We start from the raw sequence: 11558 nt of genomic DNA on the forward strand, positions 1-11558 counted from the left end.
AGCCCTGCAAACCCCGCAGTGGCTCAGCCCGGCCCAGGAGCTAGTGAGCTGCCACCCCCCGCAGGCAGCAGGCATCGGGGCGCTGCACTGCGGGCGACGCTTGCTGGGGAGCGCGGCGGCACCCACGGCCACCAGGCAGCCCTGGCAGGGTGGCGGCCCCCCGCCGGGGCGCAGCGACCTCGCGCCAGCCCCCGCCGCCCCAGGCCGTTACCTTCCACTTTGGTGAGGGTAAGGACCGGACTGTTGCAGGCGCTGAGCGGGGCCACCCTGGCCGAGTGCTTCTTCATGATGAGCCGTCCGCCTGCAGGAGCGCCTCCGCCGATCGCCTACATCCTGCGGCCGGCCCGGGCGCGCCTCTCGGGTCCGGTCCCGGTGGCCTCCGGCGCGGAGGAGCGCGAGCGGCTGGCCGCTCAGGCCCTGCCCCCGGGGCTGCCGGCCGGGCTCCTGTCGCCGCGCGGCTCACTGCGGCGGCCGCCCCTCCGAGCACATCTTCCCCGGCCGCGCAGCCACTCCACACACGCGCCCACAGCCTCCTGCCTGGAGGTTGCTGCAAACTCCAACGTCACGTACAAGTGCACTCCCCACGCCCACCCCACGGGCTCACCTGCTCCGCCCCCCGCCCTGGGACGCCCAGCCCTGCAGCCAGGGCCCTCCCTCCCGGCCCTGTCCCGGCTGTGGACTCAGGTCAGGACGGCAGGGCTGGCCAGCGGCTCCCCCGTCAGCCCTCTGCCGCCACCAGCTCTTGAGAGGGGGGGGCCCGAGAACTTAGCTTCAGTGTTTCACGAGTTTAAAAAGCCAGGCTTCTGACTTTGAACTGAGAGCTGACCCTTCCCTGCACCAAGTCCTGAACCGGGGTTTACAGGAAGAAGTCTGGGGAAAAGCAAAGCTTCCCATGACTTTGAGAGTCTAGGAGCCCCATTATTTAGTCTGGTCTCAGTGGACTACCTTTTTTTTGGGGGGGGGGGGGTAGAAGATGTGGAATCCACAGACCAATGTGGCAAGAAGAAAACCAAGACTTGAGATTTCTGTTCTTGTCCCCACTGCCCGGGTCCAGGGAGGCCCAACTCCCTGGGAGGGGGAGAAAATTTCATTTCTGCCCAGCTCCCAGGTTCCTGCCTCAGGGGCCCTATGTGGCACTAGCGTCTGCAGGCAATGGTCTCACTGCTCCAACTCAGCCCCAGCTGTAAGGTCCTGGCCAAGGATGCCATGACACCGCTGTTGCATCGTTGGCTGGCTGATCTTTAAGTGACCACGATTTACCCAACGATAATGCATCATTAGCAAACCACCACCCTGCGGGTAGGATGCACGGGGCTTGGGCAGCTCCAGAAGTCCACAAAGCTTTACGGGCATCTCACTCACCCATGCCCAGGCATCAGCTTGGGTCCTAGCCTCCTCGGCAAACTGAAGATTCGGTGGTCCTTCGAGGTGGGTTTTGTCTTTATTGTGAAGTCCTTACCCAGAGTTTGATAAGCTCCCGCTCCACCTGGTTTCCTGATTCAAAGCTGGTGTTCTACTGTACGATGTAATTCTCGTAACCCCTGAAGGGTGACTCAGTGGAGCGGCAGAGGCAGAGAACGACCTCAGAGCAATGGGTTCTGGTGACATCCACCTGTATACCCCCAGGTCTCTGGTGGAAGTGGCTCCTACAAGTTGTCCTGTTATTACTGGCCCTCTTGAAGAGCCATGATGGACAGGATGGTTCCTGAGTCTCCAGCTTCTCAAGGTTGCTTCCTCATCACTAAAGCCAAGGAAAGGATTTTAGGGTCTCTGCAGAGCCCTCTAGTGGTAGCCTCTACACTACAAGCCTCTAAAAGGAACTTGTCCCAAGACCCCTAGAGATGACACTCAGAAGTCAATTTTGTGAAACAGATTTGTAACAATTCAGCACAAAGAAGCCTAAGGCAAAAGAATTTCATCTTATTTAAAGAGGATCTTTTTTTTAAAAAAGATTTTATTTATTTATTGGACAGACAGAGATCACAAGTAGGCAGAGAGGCAGGCAGAGGTGGGGGGGGGAGCAGGCTCCCTGCTGAGCAGAGAGCCCGATGCAGGGCTTGATCCCAGGACCCTGGCTTGATCCCAAAACCCTGAGATCATGACCTGAGCCAAAGGCAGAGGCTTTAACCCACTGAGCCACCCAGGCGCCCCTAAAGAGGATCTTTTTAATAAACAATATTATGTGCTGTTTCACCAAGTTCATCAACATTTATTATATACACAGTAACTAAAACAGATACAACAGAATAGCAGTATCTTTTTGCTGAGTACTTACTGTGTATCAAGTACCAAGTCAATTTGTTTTACAGAAGACACTTCATTACTTATAAAAGCTCTGTGAGATCGTTTTTGTTGTTGTTGTTGTTTGTTTTTTTAATAGATGGGGAACCTGAGACTGAGAGAGATTACATAAAATGTCCCAGGTCAAAGAGTGAGTAACTGGCCAAGCAGGGATTCAAACCGCAGTCTGAACGAACAAACACCTGCACTCACGTCTGCATTTACAAAAACCTGCAACGCTCTTCTCTTACGTTGTGGATGCAAAATGCAGACATTCCACTTAGCGATTCCGGTTCAGGTGGGAGATAGTAGTCAAGTAATCCATAATCCATTTCCTGTCACTTGAAGGTGGTTCTGATTGATTTCATCATGCTCTTGAACCTCCTGGAGTCTGGGTCTCCCCCAGGACCTCAATCTTGAGCTTATGTGCTGCCGAAGCAAACACCCCCCGCACTTCGAATTAGCCTGTCCACATTCTACCAGGAAGCTCACAACAGAAGTGCCCCCAAAATATTTATCTGTTTTTTACAGATCTGCTTTCTATTTATTGCAACATCATGTGTAAGTTAAATAGATGATTAAATATTACTGTTAGACACTCGCATCATTGACTACACTCACTTAGTAATTAATTATACCTAAGCCTTTCTCCCCTACAGGATACCCCCAGGACCTTCTGAAACCTGAGAGGTCATCACCTCCTTGTGTCTGTCAACTTCTGCTCATCAAAGAGGAGGTACCAATTGTTATCTCAATGTCCTCCCTTAATTTTAAGAACTGAGTGCTGTTTGTTCTCTTCTTCTTTTTTTAAAGATTTTGTTTATTTATTTGACAGAGAGAGACACAGCGAGAGAGGGAACACAACCAAGGAGAGTGGGAGAGGGAGAACAGGCTTCCCGCTGAGCAGGGAGCCTGATATGGGGCTCGATTCCAGGACCCGCGGATCCTGATGTGAGCCGAAGACAGACGCTAACTAACTGAACCATCCAGGCGCTCCTGCTTCTTGTTTTCTACACTCCATCCACTGACAACTTGTGTTGTTTCAACCAAAAAAAATCTTACCTCCCCCAAAATTCCCTATACTCCTTTTAGAAATAAGAGTTTCTGCTGCTTAACTGTACGAAAAGTGACGCCCGTCAGTGCACACCTTTGCAGGCAGTGGGTGTGGTGAGGCTGCTTAGTTAAAAACTCACATGAAGAAAAATATCTAATTATTCTAGAATGTTAACTGTGTGCTGGTGTATGAGCAAACAGTAGTAATTTGAGGATTCCAACAATTTAAAACCCTATGCTAGAGTGAGGATACCATGACCTAACTCAGGGATACCTAGAAAAATCACACAAGTTCCCCCACTTAAAAACTCAAATCTCAAATTACAAAAAAAAAGAGGTTAATAATTCTTTCAATAAAGACAGAGACATGACTCCTGAACTATCAGTGGAAACAACCCTGTATATACTATGTTTAGGCAAGAGGATGGTTCATTTGTCCCTATTAACTCTTTGGAGAACGTTGGTGTGAAGCCAGTAACTCAGTGGTGTCACTGGGTATTTGCCTGTCCTCAATTTAGTACTATGGGAATCTATCTGAAAGAGGAACTGGGGTGACTTTTTCAAGATCGTACTCATTCATGTCATCTTCTAAAATTGTATGGGACAGTGGTTTGCTCTTCAAACCCAGGATTTCCTCAGCTTTACATGACATGGTATCTGCTCTGATGGAAGAATGTTCTTTGTCACAAACCCCACTCTCCGGTTTTTCTCTTTTCATCGATGAGGTTGCGGTGGTGGGATATTTAATGGAAATCTGTGGCATTCCGGTATGGCAGGCGCTCATAAAGCGTTGGTGGGTTTTGTGTTCTCAGCATTATGGTCCAAACACTGAAGCAAGTTCACCGAACGGATACAGAGAGTAACAAGCCCATGATGTAGAACTTACAAACCATGAGTGTGAGTTTTATATTCCCTGACCTGCCCACTTCCCACTCACAAACCAAAGAGTAAGGAAGTGAAAGAGGAGTCCCAGATGAGAAAGGAGACAAATGAGCCAATTTCTGGTGTGACCAACAGGCTACATTTAAGTTGCAACTCCAGGTGGGGGCCTAGCCACAGCCCTCTAGGAAGAGAGAGGCAGACAACCCAGGGATGAATTATCAGGAAGGGGGTAGCTCTCAGAACCTGTTTGATTCCTGACATTTTGGAGGCTTGCTTGCTACTTTTGTTTCTGGTCCTGGGCTCCCAGGCCTGCCTCTGTATTGAGGCTCTAGTTTCCCTAAATAATTAGTGTTGTCCAAACAACCTGTTCTGTTCTTCTTGGACTGACTCCTACTTCTGCTGTCCAGGTGATCACTGGCCTATCCTTTCTTCTGTAATGGTATGTGAAGACACACTACACTATTCCAAAAAGGTATCCATCCACTCCCCTTGGTAGGGTGAAGTAATACTCATGATTCTCTTGAGCCCAAGAGACATGAAAAATGCCCTGAGTAACAGCCAATAACAGCCAATGGCTGGAGTTTGAGCTCCAGCCCTGCCAAAAAGAGTGGCTAACCTTGAGGGGTCACTCATCCTTTTCTAGCCTCAGTTTCCCAACGTGGGCACAAGACAGTTAGACCCCTATTAGTAGTTTTTAAACCGTTTTTCCTGGTCTCTGTGCAAGCCAACTCTCCTTTTATAGGTTGGGGGAGGTCCGTGTTAGATTTAGTTTACAAAAAAGTAGGCACTGTACAAAAAAAGCTTAGAAAACCATTGACTGAACAATCTCCAAGGTCTCATTTGGCTTTGAAATTTGGGGTGTATGAAATTATCTTCCAAGACAAGACAGTTGTCACAGCCTCCAAAGATCTTAAGAGAACCATATCCTTCATGAATATCTCTGGTTACTCAAATGGACTCTAGCTTTAAGTGGTTTGTCTCACTTTTTTGACAGTCAGAAATTTGTTAAAATTCACAGTGTCTCACACTAAAAAGGATGAATTTTATTGCTAGTAGATTATGTATAAATTTACAAATTGGTAAAAATATATTTTATATACACAAACGCGTATATAAAGTGACTTGAGGGGTCCCTGGGTGGCTCAGTGGGTTAAGCCTCTGCCTTCAGCTCAGGTCATGATCTCAGGGTCCTGGGATCGAGTCCCATATCAGGCTCTCTGCTCAGCAGGGAGCCTGCTTCCTCCTCTCTCCCTCTCTGCCTGCCTCTCTCCTACTTGTGATCTCTGTCAAATAAATAAATAAAATCTTTAAAAAAAATAAGTGACTTGAATACTTAATAAAATAGTACCCTTACCATACATGAACACTTCTCTTCTATTCTATTTTACTCCATTTTATTCCCTTCCAATTTATCTGGTTCTGCTCTTTCATTGTAAAAAAAAAAAAAAAAAAGTAAGTTGGTTTCAGTATGATCCACTCTTGGTCATAACACATATGGTTTGAAAAATACTATTAAAAATTATATTCTTTTTAAGTTATGAGGACAGCTTTACCTAATCTCTTCAAAATAAATAATAAAAAATTTGAAGTGCAGCTAAGGTTTTCAATAGTCAGAAAACAGACCACTTCAATTAATTTACCCTGAAATATTAACACTATTTCACAGTCCTTCACAGTATTAAATAGTAAGAATAACAAATTATTTTTGTGGTTACCAATGTTTAAAAATAATCACTTAAAGTAATTCCAGGAACCAGAAATGGAGTTTTACCCAAATAAATCAGTCTGCAGCATTAGAAGCTTTCAAAGTGGAGCATGCGTTGCTATTTCCAACAGGAGAGAAGATCTACTGATTGAAAGAAATTAACTCCATGCATTGGGCAGCTCATTCCTCTGATCTGGCAGGCATCATTGGTAACCTTTGTCAACAACTCCATGTGTAAGTTCAGGGAAATGAGAACCACCAGACAGAGCACTCGGTGGCCTTTCCCAGGTTCACACGTTCCTTCTCCAGCAATGCGTATCACCAGGACAAGCTCAGACTCATTAGGGCCCCACTAGGATTCTTCCTCTTTTGCTAGAAGTAATGTCAAGATCGTTCTTGTGGATTCAGCCCCTTGGGGCACCCTCATGACTGCTCCAAGGGGAGCAGACAACAGCTAGCTTTGTGGCCATTGTGAGCCCAGAGTCAGAATGATGATGAACAAAAACAGAGGCATGGAGATGGGAATGGGATGTCTGGTCACTTCCTTTATGGATCCATGACACCATGGGGTGGCCCTCTGCAGGACCTGGCCTCGGCATGGTGGAATGGAGTGGAATGGTGGGAACTGAGAAGGGGGCAGCTGTCTTGAGGTAGCAGCAGGGTCAGGAGGGATACTAGGGTTAGGGCTGGGTTTCCCTCTCCTGGGACCTTCAGAGACTTACCCCGATGCCAATACAGATCCTCAGTATAGAGAAACCACACGATGTCTGGTTCCTAGAATACTCAAGAAATGATCATTCTCTCCCACTTTGGGAAATGAAGAAGTCAGCTTCCACAGATAACTTCCAATGCTGTGGATCAGTCTGCAAAGCGGGCACTGCGCATCAGTGCTGTCATCTGGGCAAGCTGTTTAATCTCCCCGTGCTCAATGTTCATCCTCACAATGGAGATTATAGTAGCGGGCACCCTCCAGCGCTGTTGTGAAGATTAGAGAAAGGAATACACATGAGCTCCATGGCAGGGCACCTGGCCGAGAGGCGGCACTCAGAAAGGGGTTGTTATTTCCAGGCTCTCCCACTAGGTTCTTTAATGGGGAGGGGCCATCTCTGGTTTGTCATATCTCCGGTGCCAAGCACCATATGCGGAGTATGTCACAGGTGCTCAAAACCGGAAGCTTGGAAGGAAAAAAGGGAGGAAAAGAGGGAGTAAGGAAGCCAGCCAGGGGCATATTCACAGGACCCAGAATTCTGGAGTTTTCTAGAACTGTCTGCTTCAGCCGCTTCCCAGACTATCCTCCCTCTGTGCCGGCATGGGAACGGCAGTGACAAAATGCTTGCCAACACCCTTCTGCTCAGGTCTCTCTGCCCCTCGCTGGCTTCATCCCAGAGGTGGCGCTTTGGAGACCAGGACACCGACTCAAGGTGAGGAGAGAGATCTGATGCCATTTAGTTCAGAAATAGCTGCTTGCTGTGTTCCGGGTGATTCATCGACCACAGCTGGACTCCGGACTGGTGCCTCTGCTCTTCCTCCTCTGTGCAGCGGCAACTAGAATACTGACCTACATCGGATCCTGGTCAATGCCAGCAGCAAAGTACCCTGGCTGGTATTTGTTTCCAAGGGTGACTCAAGGGGACTGGCCATCAGACTGCCTTGAAAATGAGAAAGATGTACAGGTTTGGGAAGGCACCTGCTCCACTCTAGTTCCCAAGCGCCGGGCAGGGCAGGATCAGCAGGCAAAGGGCACGTTCACTGAGGACGGAGGAGGCTCTGGGTTGGGCGGATAGAGCTTCTGAAGTCCTGATCTCTGGGAGCAGGGCCTCTTCTGGAGTCGAGGAGCTCTTTGCACTTCTCTGAAGGCGGTGACCCTGTCGGTCCTGCCCGAGAGTAATCTGTATAGTTGCTTCAGCTTCCTGATGGGCTGTGAGCACTGGGAATTAGGGACTTGCCCATGAACAGTGCCTCCATCAGCACTGATGGATGGATGGGACGAAAAATCGCCACAGCAGAAGGAAGCAGGAACTTGCCCATGGTACAAGTGGACAAGATGCTGAATCCAGGGAAGAAAAACCAGATTCAGCAGGTCTGTAGGGGATGGTACTGTCAGGTTCAGCTTCCTGAACTAGCCCTGGACATATCCCCTTCAGGAGTCAGGAAATCCCACCCATTTGTTGAAGGAGCTCTAGGCAGCCCAACTCCCCCCCATGTGGACAACCTCTGGGCACCCCACTCTTCACACCGACCCTGAGTCCCCATGGCTTCTTTCCTCTCCCGAGAACCTGGCTTTTGTCCTTCATTCCCCAGTGAGGGTGGATCTAGAACTTAGGTAGGCCCTCCTGATGCCTGGCCTAGCTCTGTGCCTCCGTGTGATTGAAAGTCACCAGAATCCTCCCAGGACCATGGAGACTGTGTAACGCGTTTCCTGGTAAGGGGGCCACAGAGTGTCACGCAGGTGCCTGTAAACTACCTCCCACATTTTCCTAGTCCCAGGGGCTCTGCATCCACATGGCACCCTCACCTTCTCCTTCCTCTACCCAGTATGGCTCCCTCAAGCCAGGCTCCAGGCTCACGGTCCTCCTGGCCAAGCAGACCCCCTTGGGAAGTATCTTCTAGTGACCTGACGGGAAAGGGGAAGCCCCCTGGCATTCCAGGGACGAAAGCCTCCTCCCTGCTAGACTTGCTTCCCTGAAGTCTTAGTCCAGGCTCACTTTGCCCCTGAGGGGGAACTGTCCTCTGTGTTCTGGTGCACTCTGCCCCCTGTCTCAAAGAACAGATCAATGTGCCCACCCAAGTGGGTTTGGTTCTTGGCCAAACTACTGTCACTAGAAGCAGAGACCATTACCTCAGAGCACAGCTGGCCAAGCCCCTGTAACTCTTTGTTAACTCACTAGGCAAGAACCAATATTTGGCACTCGAGGGCTTACCAGGTGACTCCACTGGCCAAAAAACAGAAAATGCTCCCAGACATTGGATCTTCCCAAAACCAGCCCTGAGAATTGCAATTTTTCTCCCTCATTCTGCACAAGATACTAGTTGACCTACGCTGGGCATGTGTAGGCACGGGTGTTCATATGAAACTGCAGTACTCATCAGAGGAAAGAGAGGCAGGACAAAGGGAGAGAGAGGGTCCGATATGAAGAATACACCTCTTTTTTTTTTCTCCTCTTTTTTCTAAAAGCCAACAAACAAAAATCCTGCTTAAGGCAAAGGTTGCTTTTTGCTGTAGGGCTCAAAGAGAAGGTCCCACCAATTGTGGGCAAAAGTAAGAAAAAGCCAGAGGTCTGGAGACCCATCCTGCTCCTGACTGAGGCAGCCAGTCAAGCCTTTCCCCAGAAACGAATGGCTAGTGTAGGGCAAGAATTCTCTGAAGTGCTTGGTCGGGTTTGGAGGAATAAACGCATGCATGATTTGTTCCCCAAATTATCTTGCTGGTGTCAGAATATTTCTGTCTCATGGATTCCAAAACTAACTTCTGATACTAGCTCCTTGTCATTTTGACAAAGACAGGCTTGCCAGCCCTCTGGGGCCGGGGGTGGGGGTGGGATCTGAGGCCATGTGACGCTGAGTGACCAGCCCAGAGCACTTGCTGGCGAGATAACCAGGCTTGGCTGGGTTTGCTACAGCACATCAACCCCATAATTATTTTCCAGCTTGATGGGAACCTTTTGAAATTATCTAGTCAAACACTGTTTTGGGGTTCTTCGGTCAATCCCCATTTTGATTTTAAGACGACGATCCTTGGAAATTTCACCTACTGCTGATGGGGGTGAAATGGATATGGCCCTTCTGAACGTGGGCAATATATATCAAAATTCCAAAAAAGTACAAATGTTTATGGCCTATTAGCCACTATTTCCTGTTTTAGGAATTTCCCCAAGAAATAAACTGATGTGAACACAGATATAGGGACAAAGATATCTATCCACATTTTACTATAAGTAAAAAACGAGAAACAACAGAAAGGCTCAACAACAGGGCAATGGAAAATAAAGTTTGATGTATTTACACAAAAGAGTGTAAGGCAGCTGATAAAAAGTGCTTCCAATAACACAGGGAAAATGCTAAGGAGAGAAAAACAAGGCATGCATTTTATGTCCAATATGATTTTTACATATATTATATGTTTGTTTTATATGTAGGCCATATTATTCACATATACACACATACATATGTATATATAATATATATTCTGAAAAAACCTAAACAGGCTACCCTTTTTTGTCAAAAATATGGATTCATTTACTTTCTCCTTGGCACGTCTTTTTTTTTTTTTTTCAATTTATTTTATTTTGGAGTCAAGTATCCTATGGTTTCATTTACTTGTGGAGCATAAGGAATAACATGGAGGACATGCAGAGGAGAAGTGAGTTGGGAGAAATCAGAGGGGGAGACGAACCACGAGAGACTGTGGACTTTGACACGTCTTTAAAGGAGACGTTTATCTGCTTCTAGAAGTTCAGTAGTAGATGGGGTTGAGACCAATAATGGTGCCTGAGAATAGTTTAAAGGGTCTAAAAGGTGTCTCTTGTAAGCAGATACAAATACTAATAAAACAGGAAAAGCCTTCATGTACAGGAGTATGTAAAATAAGGCTGCAACTGTTTTTTTCTCTTAAAATATTTATTTTTTCCTTTAAAAATATTTAGACAATTTCTGTTCTTCTTATATGAAAACCTTTTCAGAGCCATGCTTTCAAAGCCATTGTTCCTCTGTCTTCATGGAAGTGTCTGTTCCAAGAGCAAAAGGAACATATAATTTTGTTTTCCGTATTTTGAATATCCTGTTTCTTCCCATCCTTTTTATATCCTTGCTGGGTAAGTTTTCAGAAGATGCTAGTAATGAAACACAGAGAGGGCAGAGGAGTACCAGTGTTGGCTTCTTCCTGTAGGAGTGAAAGGGATGCACCCCCAGAGCTTTGAGTTGGTGGAGCCCCCACCCCCGTGGGTGGGGCGGTGGGAGGCGCCCTGTTGGCCTGGCAAGGACCACGTGCCTCCCCTTGGGACTGCTTCCTTAGGATGCTTCTGTCTTTGCTCCAACCTCAGTGAAATCTTGTCCAATCTCTTCCCTCGTATCTTCACTCCTGCTTCTATGGAGTTTTAGATCCTGCCTTGAGTTGTGCATGAGCAAAAAGGCTATTGAGTTGAGTATCGTCTCAGATGAGAGGACGGCCATCTCCTGGCGTCCTGCTCAGCTCTGCGGTGCCCCAGGCACCCTGCAGTGGCAGGTGCTTGAAACCCAGAGGGCTCCGCCCCGTGAGAGAGGCGGGGATTCTGACGGGATGCAGGAGAACAGCTGAATGGCCCCACAATGCACCGCTTCCACGCCTTTCAGCACAACCACAATGAGCCACTTCAGTCACAGGTTAGAAATGATTAGGCACAGTTTTTATTAGTGGATTTTTGTACACCCATTCTGCATTTTGTATTAGTGTAAATACTCCAAGGATTTATTTGGTCTGATATGTTCTCTCCACTTCCTGCAAGCTCAAAGAAGCCAAACGTGCCACAGTTCAACCAACTGCCTGAAACACGCCCCCTCTTGGCTACACGTTACCCGCTTCTCGGAGCCCACTCTTGCTGAAAAAGTACAAAAATGAACACACAAGACACAAAAGCAATTCATCGCGCACGTACAATCCATT

At 47.7% G+C, this 11558-nt stretch overlaps 1 protein-coding gene across 1 annotated transcript in view; it reads right to left on the reverse strand.

Annotated features, from left to right (window-relative positions):
• The window catches only part of SLC35F3 (solute carrier family 35 member F3), a 110036-nt gene extending 109749 nt beyond the window's left edge, over positions 1-287 (reverse strand). Inside the window, exon 1 of the mRNA XM_032841115.1 lies at positions 212-287. Coding sequence (XP_032697006.1) covers positions 212-287 — 76 coding nt within the window. The remainder of the gene's footprint in view (positions 1-211) is intronic.
• Positions 288-11558: the final 11271 nt, after the last annotated feature.

This window comes from Lontra canadensis, unplaced genomic scaffold (assembly GCF_010015895.1).
Source record: "Lontra canadensis isolate GAN:19392208 unplaced genomic scaffold, GSC_riverotter_1.0 scaffold120, whole genome shotgun sequence".
In the NCBI taxonomy this organism is placed as follows: Eukaryota; Metazoa; Chordata; class Mammalia; order Carnivora; family Mustelidae; genus Lontra; species Lontra canadensis.